General features: G+C 51.7%; 7 protein-coding genes and 1 non-coding gene; 5 read left to right on the plus strand and 3 right to left on the minus strand.

The window, feature by feature from the left end:
• Positions 1-3,203: 3,203 nt before the first annotated feature.
• On the minus strand, positions 3,204-5,629 carry RCC_04181 (uncharacterized protein; the record flags this gene model as incomplete). XM_023769459.1 has 3 exons in its annotated part: positions 3,204-4,245; positions 4,298-4,925; positions 5,200-5,629. The coding sequence occupies 3 exons, from the start codon at positions 5,627-5,629 to the stop codon at positions 3,204-3,206; spliced, it is 2,100 nt and encodes a 699-aa protein (XP_023625227.1).
• An 873-nt stretch (positions 5,630-6,502) lies between these two features.
• On the plus strand, positions 6,503-7,569 carry RCC_04182 (probable Rab geranylgeranyl transferase type II beta subunit; the record flags this gene model as incomplete). XM_023769460.1 has 2 exons in its annotated part: positions 6,503-6,610; positions 6,673-7,569. 2 exons carry the CDS (start codon positions 6,503-6,505, stop codon positions 7,567-7,569), a joined length of 1,005 nt encoding a protein of 334 aa, XP_023625228.1.
• Positions 7,570-8,481: 912 nt separating this feature from the next.
• Positions 8,482-10,438, plus strand: RCC_04183 (uncharacterized protein; the record flags this gene model as incomplete). XM_023769461.1 has 4 exons in its annotated part: positions 8,482-8,534; positions 8,598-8,616; positions 8,672-8,927; positions 8,979-10,438. The coding sequence occupies 4 exons, from the start codon at positions 8,482-8,484 to the stop codon at positions 10,436-10,438; spliced, it is 1,788 nt and encodes a 595-aa protein (XP_023625229.1).
• Positions 10,439-11,185: 747 nt separating this feature from the next.
• On the plus strand, positions 11,186-12,679 carry RCC_04184 (uncharacterized protein; the record flags this gene model as incomplete). Its single annotated transcript, XM_023769462.1, has 1 exon — positions 11,186-12,679. The coding sequence occupies one exon, from the start codon at positions 11,186-11,188 to the stop codon at positions 12,677-12,679; it is 1,494 nt and encodes a 497-aa protein (XP_023625230.1).
• A 23-nt stretch (positions 12,680-12,702) lies between these two features.
• On the minus strand, positions 12,703-14,584 carry RCC_04185 (probable ATPase related to the helicase subunit of the Holliday junction resolvase; the record flags this gene model as incomplete). XM_023769463.1 has 3 exons in its annotated part: positions 12,703-13,796; positions 13,851-14,003; positions 14,071-14,584. The coding sequence occupies 3 exons, from the start codon at positions 14,582-14,584 to the stop codon at positions 12,703-12,705; spliced, it is 1,761 nt and encodes a 586-aa protein (XP_023625231.1).
• A 724-nt stretch (positions 14,585-15,308) lies between these two features.
• Positions 15,309-15,908, plus strand: RCC_04186 (uncharacterized protein; the record flags this gene model as incomplete). Its single annotated transcript, XM_023769464.1, has 1 exon — positions 15,309-15,908. One exon carries the CDS (start codon positions 15,309-15,311, stop codon positions 15,906-15,908), a length of 600 nt encoding a protein of 199 aa, XP_023625232.1.
• A 927-nt stretch (positions 15,909-16,835) lies between these two features.
• tRNA lies at positions 16,836-16,970 on the plus strand. One transcript has 2 exons: positions 16,836-16,873; positions 16,929-16,970. It is a non-coding gene; the product is annotated as a tRNA-Leu (tRNA).
• A 654-nt stretch (positions 16,971-17,624) lies between these two features.
• RCC_04187 (probable Peptidyl-prolyl cis-trans isomerase) lies at positions 17,625-18,205 on the minus strand (the record flags this gene model as incomplete). XM_023769465.1 has 5 exons in its annotated part: positions 17,625-17,664; positions 17,716-17,778; positions 17,840-17,912; positions 17,980-18,044; positions 18,099-18,205. 5 exons carry the CDS (start codon positions 18,203-18,205, stop codon positions 17,625-17,627), a joined length of 348 nt encoding a protein of 115 aa, XP_023625233.1.
• Positions 18,206-19,215: the final 1,010 nt, after the last annotated feature.

The following is a 19,215-nucleotide window of genomic DNA, read 5'->3' on the forward strand; positions in this document are numbered from 1 at the left end:
AGGAACAGGACCCAGACAGGCTCATCTTGGCCACGCATTGGCATTTGGACAAGGCTCGGGCATTCGTACTGGCTTCCGAGCTAGAAAGATGAATGTCAATTGATTGTCCGCATCGACATGCACTGCATTTCTTACCCATCCATGCTTGGTGAAGTTGGAGGCGGGCTCCCAGTCCTTGAGATTAGAGGAAGTCTGCTCTTGTCAGCCCCGATCTCGAAGATCTCAGCGCGGACAAACYCACGAAGATCCCGAGGACAAACTCGGTCGAATACGCAACTGTCATGACCCATTTCTGAGTCGGCTCGTGCCAAAGAACCCAAGGATCCCGGAACTGATTGCTGTTGGCGTCAAGCACGGGGTTGCCCTCGTATGCCGTGAAAGTGTAGCCATCATCGCGGCTGTACGCAATACCCTGGCTCTGTTTACCTGAGCCGCCAGGGCCAGCTTCGGCCAAAGTGTAGATGGCTACAACGCCGTTGTCCTGGTCTGGAAAGAAGCCGGACGTGTTCTCTGGGTCGAGAACAGCATTTCCGCTGTAAATATACTGAGTGGGTGGTCAGCTTTGTGTGTTTGTAAAGGGGTTCTGGCTCGACCGACGGTAAAGTTGTTTGGCGGAAAGATGGCAATCTTCTGGTTCTCCCAGGTGTACAGATCTTGCGAAGTGGCGTGGCCCCAGTGCTGGTTACCGGCCACGGGTGTCAATGGGTTGTATTGGTAGTACAGATGCCACAACCCTGAAGCATCTCGGTGCATGCCATTCGGGTCTAACTCATGTTAGACTCGACAGACGCCATCACTCCGGATTTTTTCATTACCAACCGTTCATGAACATTATCGGAGGAGAGAAGTGCACTCTCGGACGAAGGTAGTCTGAGTAGTTTCCGGGAACTGGAGTATCTGCTGAGACGCCCGGTGCAACGTATTGAGCCGCAACCTGCTGGACGAGCCCAGCGGCTGGCAACCATAGCAGATTCTGTAGCAGCATTTTGGAGTGAAGGATGAGAAGGAAAGGTAACCTCACAGGATGCTCCAAGCTACTTATATCAATCCCCAGTCAACACGAACTCCGCGATCTGGCCCAGGCATGTCAGCATTTTCGGTGAGTGTTAAGTAGAAGGCCCGAATGAATCAACGCTACTGTACGACTATACAGAGCAGTGCCGGCTCTGATGGCGCGATGGACGCGAGACGTCAGAGGTCTTGGTATCGGCCTTTTGCTTATGCAGCTTCAAAAGCGGGGAATTCCACTCGTGGGGAGAGACTTTTGGCTGGGGAGACGACCCACGTTGTTCTAATCCTTGCATCGTGTCTCGGTCCTTTCCCGTTGCTTTCGCTGAGCCAAGACCCTGGGACTAGAACCTTCCTTTTCTAGCTCTACCTCCTAGCTCTACTGCATCGCTTAACATCACTCCATACCTAGGTTCATCTCACCTCACCGTCCTCTCCATCTTGTGACAGTGTCTGCATTTCGTCGGGCATTGTATCTTCCGCGGTCGAGCTGTAACACCTCCCGTGCAAATCCACTAAACTGCATGCAATGCAATGCAACTACCCGGGTGACGTATCGTTGTCGGGCAGTCGAGCGACGTGCAGATGGTAAGCGAATGTATGGCAGTGGATATCGATCAGGTACCAGGGGCAGCCATATGCAGGCAAGTAGAGTGGTTGCGTTTATTGTGTCACCTTTTTCCMTGCCCTTCCAGTCTCTGGGCTCTCTTTCACGCTCATTGTTCGCCTCTTTGCCTTGAAGACAATCATGTACGACCATACTTTGGCCTCGGTGAATCAACGCTACAAGACTGTATTGCCAAGGCTGGGCGTCAGAGACACGATCTGTTGGAGCTGGAGTGCTCTCTGGGCGCCAAACCCGAGAGAACTCCATCCTTGGACCTGATCGAGCTCGCCCACGAGCTACAGACAGGGTATGGTCCGACACTGCCACCATAGCATCGATTTAGTGTTCCTAGTTTTCGTCAAAATCACAATGAGAAGACCGAGCAGGGTAAAGCGGATGAGAGCTAGAACTTTGAAAGCGGAACTAGAGCGAGAGTAAGCGCGGGCTGAGAAGAACGGGAATTTGTGCTGTAGGGAGTGTGGTCGATGGGTTTCTAGTGGTGATCCCCGAGACTTGACGTTACAGCATCGATGGATCTGAAACCTGGCGGAAGTTCCACTGGATGGAGCTTATGGCGAAGTGATGGGTCAGTGCTGTAGAGGCGATAGAGGGAAGTTGACGAAGAGACTGGCTTTCATTCACTTAAATTGCGCTAGCGAACTGCTTCAACCCAGTTCCAGATTCATCCCATTTCAAGATTCAACGGACGTCTGACGTAATGTTATCGATGAGATTTCGATGAACATGACAGTGTTATGCTGGCGAAACGAATTTAGGGTTAGGGTTGGGGTAGGTACAAAATTGTTTCTGCTCGGGTATCGGCCTTTACGAGACATGGACTGTTTGCCAAAATTGTCATAGACTGTCTGTAGTGACCACTTTTATTCCGGCAACAGGTTGGAGAAGATGCGTCGACGTTCCGAAAACTGGGTGACAACTTTCGATGCACAGCTCTTCACCTAGCAGACGTCACGAAAAAGTATGAGCATGGAGTCCTGCTACCATGATGACGGGCTGATGGAGCACCACTACAGCACTCGTTGGCACCTCACATTTATGAAACGACAGAGAGTATTCCACCAAATCGGAAATTGATTCATGGAAGAACTAATCCCTCTCAGAACAGGTAGAACCCAAAAGGTACACACACAACTAGCACACAACATCACATCACCACCCCCCTCCACGATACAAACCTTCCCTTCCTCTCCCACAACGTGGAAGGAAACTAGGTTTCGCCCCTCACAGCCTGTCGTCACATCTGTTTAGACTCAAGCAGAACACCCTCATCCGCCCTCGAAGCGCCCAGCGCCATGCGAAAAGAAAGGCAAATGGCCTGCTCTCACCGCGTTCGTTCGCTCGCTCTTCCGCATCGTCTCGTCTCAAAAATTCAGTAACAGAAGCGCATCATTGGGTATCCCGGGGAGTAGAAGTATGAGCAAGGTAAGCGCAGCCAGTCTTGGCTAGAATCGTTGTTCGGGAGGCAAGCGGAGGAGAAGCGGTCCTTCCAAGATGCGGAAGGGCAATGTCATGTTTGAACGAGGGTATGGGCTGAAGATTCGTCGACTTCACGATACTCGAATTCCAATCAGCTGCGGGTGTTGAAGAAACCAAAATCGCCACCATCACTGCCCTGGACTGGTGTTGCAGGCACATCGCTGCGACTGCGGCCATGACCCACGCGAGGTGTCGTACTGTCAGCTCGAGGTTTGACGCTGCCAGCTGTGGTGCCTTTGACGGCGCCGTTCTCAGGAGCGCCCCGCTGCTCTGCGGTTGACGGACGCTTTGTTTCGGGCTCTACGCCAAGGCCGTAGTTGTCATTGGAGTAGCCGACAGGAGTATAAGTCAATGGCTGATAGTTCTCGACTCTGCTGCGGCTTCGGGAGGTGGACCTCGCATCACTATTTCCACTGCTCATCGCACGTGAATCGTGTGTTGATGCAGTGTCAGAATTGCCACCAGTGGTGGTGGCCCACTCGCTGCGACTGGTTGACCGGTCATCGCTCAGATTGGTCGTTCGGAGACTCTGACTGAGAGACTTTTCATCGCTCAAATCCCCAGTAGTAAGCTGATCTGCGTCGATGGAGGCGGGATCAACGCCCGCCTCGACCATCTCTTCAACTTTCAAGTAGTCCTTTTCGGTATAACATCCCTGCCAGCAGTGTCGCCAGTCGCCAACAAGGTAGTTGAACAGCCATCGATCCAAGTTCAAGCAAGRACCAACGCAGACTGCCAGATTATTGAGATCCATTTTGTTGATGTCCTTATTCGTGAGCAGTAATGAGAGWTGGCAGGTGATGGCGAACAAGAGGTAATAGTTGTAGGGTGGAAGATCGGACAAGCAGTCACGCAACAGCTGCGATGCCGGCTGGCCAACGTTCTTGTAGTTGGGATTCTCCTTTTCAAGCTGAGTAGCCAGCGACTTTTGTAGACTGGCAGGCATCATCTCCGAAGGCAGCTCGCGAAGCCAAGCCTTGAGCATGCTGGCGATCTCATTGGTGTCGGTCACTTCCTCTGATAGCAGGTCAATATCGAGCTCGCTGTCGAAACGCCGTTGCCAGTGTTTCACTTTAGGCCCGCTCCCTGGGATGCGGTAGAGCCCTTCCTCTTCGGCGTTGGTGTTTAAGAAACTGCCATTATCAGCATCAACTTCATTCGATACGCTCTCCGCAATCAACTCACTCAATACATCTCCAAGGAAGACTTGGCATCCAATACTCGGTCTTATCCCGACATCCAGAAAGCTGCTTGCTTATGCGAGTGAGGCGAGTCTGCTCGACGAGTGGCAAATTGATCACCTTCATGGTGTATTCGTTATCCGGCACGTCCTTTTCATGGCTGCTGGTGCTCCGACCAATCTTGCCGAGCCGATTGAGAAAGCTGCCGCCGCCAGACTTGGCTTTGGACATGACGTTTTTGCTACCCGCCTTGAAGCCTCCCTTGGCCTCCTTGCTGGATTTGGGGTAGGATGTCGACAAGTTCTCCTCACTCTCGTAGTGTGATGGCGCTCGCTCAGCCGACTTTCCACGCCTGTCCTGCTCTTTGCCTTTGCCAATTGTCCGTGCATTAGATCCGGGCCAGTCCGATTGTATTGGCGCCGTTGCCGGTGAACCCTCGAAGGAGTCCTTGCCCGCCATTGACTCTTTGCCGTTTGTTGGCCTGGACTTGGAATGCGAGTCTCTTCGTATTGACTTGGACCGCGTGATTCCAAGGCGAAATGATTTGTTGTCCTTTCGCCTGGCGGCGGTGCTCTCCTCACTTGGCTGATGATTCGGCGTCGGTCTTCCAGAAGGTACCGCTGATTTTTCGCCTGTAAAGATGCAAGTGTCAGCCAACCCGTCTTCAAGAGGATTCGGGTGCAAGGTGTGTCGCGCTGCCAATTCTCTCAGTCTTCCGCCTCCAGGGGCGAGGATGATGTGGTGAGAATGATGCCAGTATTTCGAACCCGTAGCTGAGACACCGCAACTCACGCGGCCGCCAAATCAGGCGGCAGCTTCACCCTGCCACTGCCATAGACGCATTGGATCGTACATTGCCAGCATCAAGTACGTATGTGTCACAAACCACCACTGAGGAGGACTTACTTTCGAGCGAGTCCTTGCGCATGTTCTCGTTACTTCCCACCAGACTCAGTTCCGGTGTGCTCCCGGGATTGTTGCGCAGGTGATAGATCTTTGACACGCTGCTGGTGTTGGGTCTGTACTCGTCCTCCCTGTYCTTTGCCTGCCGTGAATCCTTCCTGACCTCCTGTTCCGATCCAACTCGACTCTTCAGGCTGCTCAGGAAGCCCTTGCTCGGTTCTCTGCCGCTGCTGTGCGTGGCTCGTGGCGACAAGGGCGATTGCGGTAGGTCTTTGGGCAATGGAGTCAGGCCGGCTGCTATGTCGTGCTCGAAGCTGCCGCCAAAGGAGCCCAGGTCGACACCTTCGAGGTTTATCGAGCTGCTGTTGGCAGCATTGTGAGCGCCATTCTTCGCTTGCAGTGTGAGTTCGGCGGGCTTGGATTGTCGAGGCATCGCGGAGGAGACCTTTTGACGGGTGCGCTACCGCAGCAATYCGGCGGAACGGGACCAAAGAGACAAACGCAGGGAATTCGCTGGCAACTACAAGCGGTGACACGCTCGGAAAAGTTGCTGCGACAGGCAATCTGGGCACTACACGAACTGCAGAACAAAGCGAGCTTGCGGCGCTGCACGCACAAAGACTGCTTCACGCCCGCTTCGATGCAGATGGGTACGCGCCGGGGCGGCACGACGGTCGTCGCTGGAGAGTATTGGTGGTGGGGTCCGGTGGTAACTGTCGGCAGCTGGCCGAGAGTGGAAGACCCGTACCAGGCCACAGGGCGCTGTCTGTTGCGCGCGGGCGGTTGCAAGTGTCGTCTCGTTCGATCGTTTCCGTCAACCGTCCGCCAACCCCTCGTTTCAAATCGGTACCTGAGTGCTCCTGGATCCTCGCGATGCCGCTGTCGTGTTCCTGGAGCCGCGGGCTGCAAACTACTGCAAACACGTCCTTGGAGCCTCAGCACAGCGCAGCGGCTGCAATATAAGCAGTTGCCGGGCGGGTGTGCAGTCGTTGGCGCCGTAGCCAGGCACCGCGGATTCGCGATATGCTCGTCTCCTTGTCAAGCCGCCGGTTGAATCCGAACCTTAACTATTCATGGACTCCAAAATTCCCAGGGTCGCGAGCAGTTGCATCTCATCTGCATCTGCATCCTGCATTTTCGTTTCGCAGAGTCCTCGTGCGTGAAGAAAGGTGCCGGGTTCACGTTGCGATCCAGCCGATTGCATCGCCTTCTTGTAACTTCATTTCCCTCCTACCTGTACACGTCAACCGGTCTCTCCACCAGCTATTCTTGTCATCGGACTTCGGCCTCATTTGCGCATGTGACAATGTCTCTTGCGGCGGGCCCAGGACGTGGCGGCGGCTCTGCGCAGCTGCCAGACGAGCTCAAGCTGGTGACGGAGAAACATGTGGCATACATTCAGAGCCTGGACACCGTATGTCCCTGGAAACGCGATCCRCAATCCGCAATCTGAAGCTGACACTGACGGCACAGTAGCGTAAAGATGAGCTCGAGTACCATCTCACCGAACATCTCCGCATCAGCGGTATTTACTGGGGTCTCGTGTCTCTCCATCTCCTGGGACATCCAAATGCGCTGCCACGAGAAGGCCTGCTGGAATTTGTCTTCAGCTGTTTGCACGAGAATGGTGGCTTTGGTGCAGCACCCGGACACGATCCTCATCTTCTCTACACCGTATCCTCGGTGCAGATTCTCGCCATGTTGGACGCGTTCGAAGAGCTTGAGACGAGAATGGCGGACGGGAAGATGAAGATCGCAAAGTATCTCGCAGGCTTACAACAGCCAAACGGCACATTCGCGGGCGATGAGTGGGGAGAGACAGACACCCGCTTCCTATACGCAGCTTTGAACGCCCTGTCGTTGCTCAATATGCTGCCAAAGCAAAGACCAGCCGAAGATCCCCTGGTTGATGTAGCAGCAGCCGCGAGTTACATCAAATCGTGCCAGAATTCAGATGGTGGGTTTGGTGTTGCACCCGGCGCAGAATCCCATTCCGGCCAGGTATTCACTTGCGTCAGTGCTTTGTACATTGCGGGCGAGCTGGACTCCTATCTTGGAGAGGAAGGCAAGGATAGACTCGCGGGCTGGCTGAGCGAACGTCAGCTGCCCAGCGGAGGCCTGAATGGTCGACCGGAGAAACTTGTTGACGTTTGCTATAGCTGGTGGGTGCTGACGGGTCTGGCATTGATTGATAGGTTGCATTGGATCGACAAGGAGAAGCTCACCGCCTTCATCCTGCAGTGTCAAGACCCTGATCACGGCGGAATAGCAGACAGACCTGGGGATATGGTAGACGTCTTTCACACGTGCTTCGGCACTGCTGGGCTGAGTCTGCTCAGCTATCCTGGACTGCTGGAAGTTGATCCTGCTTAGTGAGTGTCTCAATGGATGTGATGGCTGAGGTCTTTACGTGCTGACTTGAGCTGTAGCTGTATGCCGAAGCACATCACAGACCGCGTGCTTGGGCGGTAACGTGGGCGTTACAGGCGTCGCTCAAATATGGGGTCTCTTAACGATGTCTGCCTTTACTCGGTAGGAAGTGCCTCGCCATTCCCCAGGCTTCATCGGAGCTGGTGGAGAGGACGGATTCTCAATAGGTAGGCCCACTTCACCTTGACCTCAATGCTTGCGCGAATCGAGACACGCCTCTCATCTCGTCTATCGTAAGTAAATCTCATTGTGAGCTGCGTTTCCGAACTCTTGCAATCTAATAACCCGTGTTGAGCATCTCAATGAGGCCGGGCTACAATGTGAGAGGAGAGTGAAATATTTTGAGCCATAGATAATTGCCTCCCCCGTTTCTTTGAACTGCGGTGGGGGGTACATGATGCTCATAACATGACCACGATGGCAACATTGCACGCGTTGTGTTGTCGGCGGCGGGGAATGGAAACTTCTTACAACCCAATCAATCCATCTCGTCGCGTGATTGAMGAAAGATTACGGACGAGAGTGAGTACGTGTAGTGAGTGCGGTAGGTGCCTTCACTTTTGCCCTCCCGACAGTCCGGTTCGGCGGCCTTTCCTTCTTAAGACTGTTTGTTTGTTGCTCTCCTTCCTCATCACAACAACCACCTTCCTCAACGGCAAGCGAGCTCCGTACTGCTCTCCAGAGAAGCAGTGATCACGAGCCACAACTCGCCTGCCTGTCGGTCGATGTTGTTCGCCCATCCCAACCCACCCACCATACCGTCTCACTCAGTCGCTCTTGTTGGGTTGCTTGCATTCCACTTGGAACGCACTCATACAGGCCGCTCACCGCTTCTGAGCACTACACGCGAGCGACATGAGCTTGCCAGCGTCGGCAACCATACCTCTATCATGTAAAGTGTGCACCAGGTAAGTTCAATGCATCCCGAACATCTTCGAGGCAGTCGAGGCTAACGTTCATCCCATCGACAGACGCAGCGACTACTCTGATGTGAGGACTTTCCAGCTTCATTCCGCCGTCCGAATGCTTTGCTGACTTGATACAGCTTTCGCATCTACTCACCCACATTGCCAGCAAAGCTCACCTTAGCAACTACTACAATTTGAAGCTCAAAAGCGGTCACGATGCCGAAGCCCAGCGGACCATTGATGAGTACGACGACTGGTATGACGAGTGGGGCTTTCAGGATATGATGCAGGAGAGAATGGCCCAGAAGGAGATCAAGAAGGAATCGAACAAGGAAACGAACGGTGGTGGCGGTGGAAGTGGTGCGTCGGTGCGGAGAGGGTCGACTCCTGGCCGTAAGTACCTTTGAGACCATGCTGCTCATTGTCCAATGCTAACATTCGCAGTTGCAATGGCGTCCGTCCGCGGTACACCAGCACCAGCAAGCGGAAGCCGAAGACAGAGTCGTCTGCGTAGTAGAACGATGCAGCACGTGGACCCGTCTCTCCGCCCCAATACCCGGCTGGCTCAGCATCCTCGGTCTCGTCCCCAGTCTCGTCCCGATACGCCCGTGGACACCTTCTCCCAAGACACCGACTATAGTCGGGCCAACAGCGCTGCACTCCCACCAGTACAGAACTTCTCGTTTTCTGGCTCCCGCTCGCCCATCAAGCAGGAGAGTATATCGAGCGAGTACTCCGATGGGTCTTATGAGGTCCCTCAGGTGAAGACACGTCGTCGTCGTCGCGCCCAAGCCCACCTGATGAGCGGTTCTAATGCGTCGATCAATGACGACAACGCCATTGAAGAGCTCGTCAACGACAACACGAAGCTGAAAGGCATTGTCTGGCCAGGCATGGATCTGTTCGACTCGGCTACGCCTGACATGAAGCGGAAGCGCAACCAGAAGAAGCACGGGTCTGTCCTGCTGCTGTTGCAAGCAACCAGTGAGGAGACCGACCCGTTGGAGATGGTCTTCCGAGGCGGGAGCCTCCAGGTGCAACGCACCATAACCGGCAACCCAGAGTCGGATGACAATTTGATCTCGGGCGAGTCTGAACCGGAACCCGACGCGACAGAGAAGAAGCCGGCTCGCCGTCGTGCTCGGGCTCCCCTCGCCGACAAGAACACCAACAACGGACGCGTTCTGCGCAAAAGTGAGCGTGGAGGTACTCGCACACGTCAATCGGGTCGTCCCATCAAGGTCCAACAGCGTGATCCGGAGGAAGACGAAGATGATGCGGTGACATATCGTCAAGAGAAGAAGCGTCGCACGGGGTTGAGCATTCATCGCGATAACAGTGGTCCGGATATCACCTTTGGCCCGCAGTCATCCTCGATGAATGTCCTCACCTCTGCATTTGACAATCCAAGTAGGTCGAATTCGCTCCGCCGATCGACACCAGTTCCAATAGATTTTGGCCCGAATAGCCCACTGAATGTCCCACTGAATGTCGACACCTACACCCCTCGGACCCACTATCGTCAGCAGTCGAATTCTTGGGGTCAACTCAACGCTGGCTTTCGTCCGATTGGGTTCGGCGGACACAACATGCCGTCGATAAGCACAAACAACTTCGGACAGTACAACAGCCATGTGGCGACAGCGCCCCAGCACCACTCGACGTTGGCATCCCAGCAACATTTTGGCCAGAGCTATGCCGTATCTCACAACGACAATCCTCTTTTCCAGCCGCACCCAAGCAACAACGACTTGTTGGAGTACAGCATGTTTGGATTCGATGCTCCTGATCTCGGCATCCCGGACATGACCTTTCAAGGCGCCGGCGAGATCCCCAATCCGCTGTTCCTCGGCGGCAAGAGCGATGATGAGGAAACTGTCTCTGCTGCGAACAGCGAGCACTGATATCACCACCGGCAGAATGGACATCTTACGCCACCCATGTCAATATTTAACGACCCTTTATGATCATACGATATACCTTCACGACAGCCAGAGCATAACGACACTCGGCACAACGACATATTATGAGACGCGTGCACGCATATGGGAATGCGTAATGGTGAAGCAGTGTGTGGAGGTGTGTCCACACGAGGAGCTTCGTGACGAAGCATCACTTGCAATTGTCCAGCCCCGTGTCTGAGAGCAACGGACCCTTTGGAGTGTGGGATGCATGCATGCATGAGCTGCTTCTCTTTTCCCTTCCTATTCTGGTCTTTTATCTGGCTGATCTATGGCCGAGAAAGTTTGATACTCACCATCTTATCGTATGTAAAAATATCTACGTGGCTTTGATGCACACAACCTTTTCCCATGTTGTTGATTCCTCACTCTACGACTACATGTATGTTGACGTTTGATGTGCCCTGGTATTCGGCACATGCGTCATCATGGTGATCCTTCGGCTGGGCAGATCAACGCCGTGCCCCCTCGCTCCAACCAAATACAGCCTCAACTGCGAGAACAGCAACCCAAAGTATACAACATTCTGCATAAACCGCTTACGGCATGCCTATCAAATCGACAGGCTGTGCAACTTGTCGAAAACGCAAGATTCGCTGCGATGAGACCCGWCCTGGCTGCACACGATGCAAAACGCACGGCGTATCATGTCCCGGGTACAGAACGCCAGCGCCTGGCCAGGTCAAATTCATGGACGAAACGAATGAAGTTCTTATGCAATATGGGGGAAGCGGAAAGAAATCTCGAAAGCCCATGGTCCAAGAGATAACCTGGAATTCCACGCCTTCACCATCCTCATCGGATGCGTCTATATTGACGACCACAGGTTCCACGGAACTGGACGCCTTTTATCTGGATTCTCACAATGACAGTTTTCTGGATTTTGGACGTGCGATGGAAATGTACAATCCTGCTCCACAGCATTTTTCTTCCCCGGCCATGGAGAAATCGATGATTTACAGTACTTTTATGGACATGTATCTCCCCCAACGAATGGGACAACAAGATGCGCATTTCAGTTTCCTCCAACAACTGCTCACAACACCAAATCTCCGACCCGAAGTCTCTGCTAGTTTGGATGCTTTGAGTATGGTACAAGTGGGCTCCATTTACAAAGATCCCGGACTTTTGAAGTCCGCGGTTAAGAGTTATAGTCAAGCGCTCTCGGCACTCTCACGGACGATTGGGAATGGGAATGCTTTGTGTGATGATTATGTGCTGGCTACGGTGACGATGTTGGCGACTTGTGAGTTTTTCGATGAGATTTCGATGATGGGGACCGGGTGGACGAAACATATGGAAGGGTCGCAGCATTTGTTACGCGCGAGGGGACCGGATTCTGTGCAGTCGCAATTGGCTTTGTTGTTGTTTATGAATATGCGGCATGGTGCGCTCAGTCATTCGTTGATTTCGAGAAAGGCCATTTTCTTGGGGACGCCAGAGTGGAGGGCTGTGGCGTYTCGAGTACCGGTTGTGGATAATTCCACGCTATTCTATGATACTGCGCTGCAGGTGCCGAGTGTTTTGGAGAGGTACGACAATCTGGACCTGCACAGTGATACTCTGATACAGGACATTGATGCCATCTTGGTCGAGGCGAAACGACTGGAGGTGGAAATGAGAGAATGGTTCGCAAGCTACCAGGCTGCTTTGGAGCAGAGCGGGAAGGTACCATGGCGGCTCGTGGATGTGGAACAATTCTCGACATTTGCTGGTCTTTGCTCTGATCGGACGATAGATCAAGCGTTCATGTTCCCCAATTTCATGGTCGCCTACTTGGTAGGCGTGTACTGGAACGTGATGCACTTCATGCGAGCGACGATGCAGAAGTTGCATACAGCCCGGCACATTGCTGACAAGCATTGGTACCCGGAGCCTGAAGAAGTAGTGTCCGAGGAGGAGTTGCTGGAATATGTCATGAACCTGTGTAGGTCCATCCCATATTATTGCGAGCCTTTTAGCTCTTCTACCGGCCAGATTGGGATATTCTTGCCACTGCGTACAGCTGCGGTGTACTTTACGGAGCATGGCCATTGGAAATTCCTCAAGTGGTGCGGTGCTCTAAAGCACAGTGTCTTCACACGTGGAATGCATCCTCCTAGCTTGCCAGAACGATTTCTTGTGGCACCGAAAATGGACAAACTTGGTGCGCGTATCAAGTCTGGATCGCCTGGAGTGGACTGAGATGTAATTCAAAAGGGAGCACTTCATTCTCCATCAGGACCCAACAGCACCTCGCGTTGATCAAGGTCATCCGCATAGCGCTGCTGGTCGTCCAATTCTGCGATCTCAGGATCAACTTTATCGCCAAGATGATCTGGTCCGAGAAGTTTACGTCCTTCCAGCTTCTCCGGGAGATAGTCTTGTACGACTCTACCATCGACGAAGTCTGGATTGTATTTGTACTCCTTGCCATATCCAAGCTCCTTCATGAGCTTCGTCGGGGCATTTCGCAGCTGTATTGGAATTGGTAATCCTGCCATGCCGGGTTCTTTCAACGAAGCATACGCGGCATTCAAACCACGATAGCTTCTGACAGATTTTGGAGCTTCGCAGAGAGCGACGGTGCAATGTGCCAAGTTGATGCGACATTCCGGCATTCCAATCACTTGAGCGGCAGTGTACGTCGCTGTGGCGAGCGATAACATTGTGTTGTCTGCCAGTCCGATGTCTTCACTCGCCATCACTATCATCCGCCGAGCAATGTACAGGGGGTCTTCCCCAGACTGGAGCATCCTGGCGAGATAATACAACGCAGCATCGGCATTGCTTCCTCGAACGGATTTGTGGAAAGCGGAGATGGTGTCGTAATGCTGATCTCCGGCTCTGTCGTAAACCAAAGTCTGCGTCAAGCTCTTTTTGATGTCTTCGATTGTTACGTTGGGTCGTTTGCACAAATCCAGAGCCAGTTCCAAAAGATTGAGACCTGTTCGAGCATCGCCATCTGCGAAGCTGGCTAGATAGCGGATTAGCGCATAGTTGTCGTCTGTAAGAATATGGTAGCTTTCGTCGTCAGAGGCTGGCTCGTTTTCTGGATGTTCGATTTGGTCCTCGGAGGATGGACTTGGGGAGGGTGTCGGTAGACCAGGTATTTCACGTATCAGTGCCCTGCGCAAGATTCCGAAGATGCYATCATCAGTCAGCTTCGCCAACGTAAAGGTTCTGCATCTACTCATAAGAGCATTCGCAACTTTGAATGATGGATTCTCAGTAGTAGCTCCAATGAGGGTGACTTGTCCAGCTTCCACAGGTCCGAGGAAGACATCTTGCTGAGATTTGCTGAAGCGATGTATCTCATCACCTGGTTTGTATTAGTCGTTGCCAAAGTTTGTATTGTAGACACGAGAGAACTTGCAGAATATGATCGTTTTCCTCCCAGTCAAGCCTTTCTCATTTTGTGCCTCTGCGAAAAGCTTCTTGCACTCCGCCACTCCGCTTGATGTACTGTTGATCTCGACAAAACGTGTTCCTGCAGTCTGTGCTATCAAACGTGCGATCGTTGTTTTGCCTGATCAATCGCAAATGTCAGCAAAGATGTTGTCACTCCTCAATCTGAGCATTTGCGATCTACTCACCAGTCCCAGGCCCTCCCCACAATATCATCGACGGCACGCGGTCTGTAACGATGAGATTTCTCAACACTCCATTCGGCCCAACCAGCTCTTGACCCGCGACGTCGTCCAGACTTTGCGGCCGCATACGCTCTGCTAGTGGAGCGTGGGAATTCTTTGCTTTCTTCAACGCCGGTCCTGAAGCTTCGGCTTTCTCCTGCCCGGCTTGTGCATGCACGTCGTCCTCCCATGATCGCTTCGTTGATGGGACATCTCYTGCTGCGACGAGAGCCGGTTTGGCTATGGGCTTTTGAGTGCTCAAAATATCGACAGCAGGCGAGGAAGCTTCATCCGCTCTGAAGCTGACATTCCTTCTCGGAGCGGGTGTGAAGAAGCCGGCGGCCTTGGACGAGTTCTTCGTTTGGGTTGGAGGAGGCAGTAGACTTGGATCGTCAATATATGTCTTGCATTCCGAATCGATATGGCGGTTGATGTCTGCCTCCTTCACAGGCTTCTGGCAGATCGGACATGCCACCATTGGGTTGAGAGCAATCTAGCACGTTCAATGTTCATCATCTCGACGACGCGTGCAATGGAAGTGGTATGGGAAGACGCGAATTCTTAACTCCGCCGCTAGCAAGGGTGGTATGACGCGGTATCTCGAACGACATCTCCTCCTCTACTCCTCGGCTGCAACAAGGCCATCAACTACGCTCCCTTCAATATCATATCATTGGCACAGAAACATCAAAGATATCATGGAGTCTGCTCCCGATCGAGCCTGCCCGTCGAGAGATCGCCGCCGGTCTTGTGCCTCCCACCCCAGACACCACGGGAGCTGACAACTCCAAGAACACCTGATTGGCAGGGCAATCACAAGTCGAAGACGCACTACAGCTGAGGTATTGCTCGCTGCGAACTGCTTATGAAGAAGTCGCGCAAAAGACAAGTGTTTTTCTGCCTTTCCGTGGCTGCTCAACAATTCAGATCTGCATCTCCTTCGATTTCTCCCTTTCTCCAATTGCTGGCTTCMTCGCGCAAATATTGAAGCATGAATCTGCTTGCTAAAAGCGATCGCAGAAATGATCAAAGATGTTCTCGAAGAAAGACCGGTCGTGCGATGTGGTTTGCTGTGACTTGTAATAATGGTCCGATGATTCTCTACTCACGCCTGCTACCCAGCACGCGGAGTGTACACGAGCTTCGCAGTTATATGCTCTTCATACAGATCCCGTGAGTGGTCTCTCAATATCCCTCAAACAATGCGCAGCCTTACGCATTTCCACCGTCAAACAACCAGGAACAGTAAGATGGCAATTCACAAGCCAGCTCAACCACTGCCGAATGACTTCTTCGGAGTCAAGAACGGCTATAAGACATCGACCCGTGGGAATGAGCAGACCAAAGAGTATTCACCAAGACGATCCCAAAGGCTAGCCAAGCAGCACAGAACGCGAACACAGCTCATGCATACCATGGAGTCGAGCAGCAGCAGCAGTGCGAATTCTCTTCTGCCTGCGAGACCCAAGATCATTACGCTCAAGTTCAAGCAAACGAAAGCAGCCATCAGACCGCAAACGACTCAGCCACCGCCAGCGCAGAAGCCGAATCCAGAACCACCAGACCACACACAGCCCTCGTTTCTTGAGAAGCTGACCGATCAAGAGTTAAATCGTGCACTTTCTTACTACTACGATTTTCCCCAGAATCTTCCCTGTCGTGAGAGTGGGGCCTCTATGAGGGCTGATGGTCCAATACCGGACATTATGATCAAGTTTGATGAAGGCGTCTTCTCGCGAATAACGTGCCTTCGGCCGTTGTCTGAAGATGATCTGGAAAGTGTGGATCCTTTTACCGTTTGATACCACCGAGTGAATTGGATGCTGGAGAGCTTTGATTACCTGCTTGACGATCCATGTGTTGCGATTACGATTACGATGTGCACGATTCTACGATGTTATTGGAATTGACGGCCACTGCGAGTATTGAACGGATGCTGTTGACACAAATGGAGAGTTGAGGGTTTTGTTATCGCAACATTGACAACAATTTCTGGTATGGCTGGGAGGCAGCGGGAAATGGCGCTTCTTCACRGAGAACTTTCGACTATTGCGTTCAATGCGACAGATCGCACCGACTGTATCTCAACGAGATCGCAACAAGATGCACGATTGGGTGACAATTCATGAGGCGCATTTGGGAGGAAGCAAGAGATATCTTCCATTGCTCGCTGTCAGCCGAAGAGGGCCTCGGAGTGTCTGTCCTTGACTGTGACAGGATCGATCGGCAAGGAATGGAGGTGGTGGAGTAAAACGAGCTTGCCTTCCGCTTCTCCAATGGATACTAGACGGCGTCCCTACATGTATAAAAATACCTTCTATTGTTGAAAACACATTGGTGGCCCTTCTGTTCATTCCCATCTCATTGTCCCCTCAATCTGCTAAACTCCAGCAAAGAGCCTTGTGTAAAGTGAGAACGATGAAAAGTGTAACCGTCTTTGTCAAACCGTATATTAATCGAACCAGCTCCTAAACCCCAGCTCAATCTCAACACTCATGCACTACAAGCCTCTGAAATATCATTGCTGCCTTATACTCCTCAGTCCCATCAAATCTCACAAGTGACGTAAACCCGAAGAAAAAGCGGGTTCCTATCAGCAGCCAGTCCCCAAAATCCTTGGCAGAATCCCACTAACACTCAGCTTTCCCGGAGCTCGTCCCGGTACATCTATATATTTAGTGTCAAAGTCCAACACTATATCAATTATATGTATCAAAGTACACAACTCAGGACAGATGGCCGAGCGGTCTAAGGCGCCAGCTTAAGGTGTTGTAGGTGTTGTATCACTCACTCGCTTCGAGTGTTGGAAACACATGTTAATTCGCTGGTCCGAAAGGGCATGGGTTCGAATCCCATTCTGTTCAACATTACATTCTTTTTTTGCACTTTTTCGGGCCTGTGGGAGGGAGGCTTAGTATTGATTCTGTATGCCGTTTTTTTTGTCTTCAAGGGACTTCAAGGGAAGTACCCTTAGATGTGGTTGGGGTCGATAGAGTAGGTGAATTTTGAGGGCTCGCCTTTTTCGCAGAGCACGGTACCGGGAACGATGTGTTTGTGACTGAATTGCACAGGCATTCCTAGAATGACGAGAATACCGAAACTGGTCTTTTCTCACTCACTTGAGCAGCCATGACCCATTCGGCTAGCACATTTGGGTGAGGAATGCTTCTACCCTATCAAGCGGTGTCAGAAGCTCTGTTGGGATATCAGTACGAACCTACAATGGATCTGATGGACAGAAATGCGGCCAGCAACAAGAAAGAGATACTGAGTAGCAATCATCACTTCGCAGAGAAGATGGTAATCATGAAGATGGACTTGACGGCTCGAGGCTTACATTCATTCAAATCAGAATACGAGCTTATGAATTCATTTGATAAGCCTATCAAGCCATCTAGTAAAAGCAGAGCTGCAAAAAGCGGCATGCCATGTATCTAGTATGATGAAGCTTTTCAACTCATGCTATTCCCCCCATCATCATGTCATGTTCGCCTTACATCATTAGACATTGGAGAGCCCTATGCTTTCTTGCCGTTGATGCCCTTGAGCTCGACGTCGCTATCATTTGGTTAGCATGATATGCCTAGTTGGAGGTTGAGAGAAACGCACAAGATGAGAGTAGCATTTGGTGGGATGAGGCCTGGGAATCCGCGGTCACCGTAGGCGTAGTCACTATTGCAATTGATCAGCTTTGCCTGTGATGGTGTAGGAGTACACGGAGGGAGAAACGAACCCAGTAATGGTCAACTTGGCCTTCTCGCCAAGAGTCATGCCGCCGTCGACGCTCAGGACGCCCTCGTCCCAGCCTGTATGCACGCACACATTGATCAGTACAACCAAATCACGCCATCACAAGGTAAAATCTGTCCTCACCCTTGATGACACGACCAGTTCCAATGGAAGTCTCAAAGTCACCACGGCCGACCGAAGAGTCGAATCTTTGAACACAATCAGCCCCTCATTCCCACTTGGCACGGTGATGCAAAGCTTACTGAGTGCCATTCTCGAGCTTGCCAGTGTACTCCATGAGAATGGTATCACCGGCCTTTGCACGGGTCTGGCCATCGCCTGCCTTGATCAATTCCTTGGTGACACCCATATTTGCTTATGGTAACGTTCGATGTGTTGTTGTGTGATGAGGATGGAGTAGGAATTATAATAGCAGGTGGAATGGACAGCTTTTGATCTCTGCCGGCGCGGGAAGCAACGCTAACGAACCGCCGCCGCCCTGCTGCACAGCTGTTCCCGTCCATTCGTTTGAGCCCTTGAACTTTAGACCCTTGTGGGTAGGTATCCACCCTTTTCGCTCACGTTTATGTCACCGGAGTAGCTCTCCACAATCATCACATCCAATGCGACATCTGCCGGCGCCTGCACCGATGAACGTGCAATGCATTGACGATCGCCCATGTACCTAAGCATCACAAGCGAGCGGGGATTCTTGCGCTTTCTCTTTCGCGATAGCCGCGCCAGACGCATTTGATAAAACAACTTGTGCAACCCCACTTTGAAACTTCAGGTCTGCATGACGATGCCGTGATCGGGGGATACGGTGCGCTTTTAGCGACAACTCTGCAACAATCTTTTTTTAGTAGAACTAAGGTATACTACTTACGCTACCTCGGAATATAACCGTTCTAAGAGGTTAGCGGTGATTTTAAGTTATTGTACGGGCGCTTCTAATATAGCCTCTTTATCTAGTATGTAGATATAGTCCTAATCGATAGATTAATCGTAGAAGTAAAGTTGTCTAAAGCCTATATCTATAACTATATATTAGGCACTCCCTTTATATAGTAGACAGATCGAGAAGTAGATATACGCCCGTATAATGCGTTTACGACTATTAAAGTAGTATTATATAGATATCTATTAAAGGAACGAACGAAACTATTAAAAACAACTCCTCTCTAAACTTACGAAGTACCTACTATCTTTATTCTTATCGCAACCTTTTAGATTAACGACGCTTCGACCGATTACGCGTATAATTTACGGGTAGTTTACTCGTATTCTTAGATAATTACGAAACCTTCGAGATCGTCCGCTTATAGCTTAAACCTCCTAGGGTAGGATATTATTACTCTACTTCCTCGGTTCCTAGCTCTC

The sequence above is a fragment of the Ramularia collo-cygni genome, assembly GCF_900074925.1.
Source record: "Ramularia collo-cygni strain URUG2 genome assembly, contig: RCC_scaffold05, whole genome shotgun sequence".
Classification (NCBI taxonomy): Eukaryota; Fungi; Ascomycota; class Dothideomycetes; order Mycosphaerellales; family Mycosphaerellaceae; genus Ramularia; species Ramularia collo-cygni.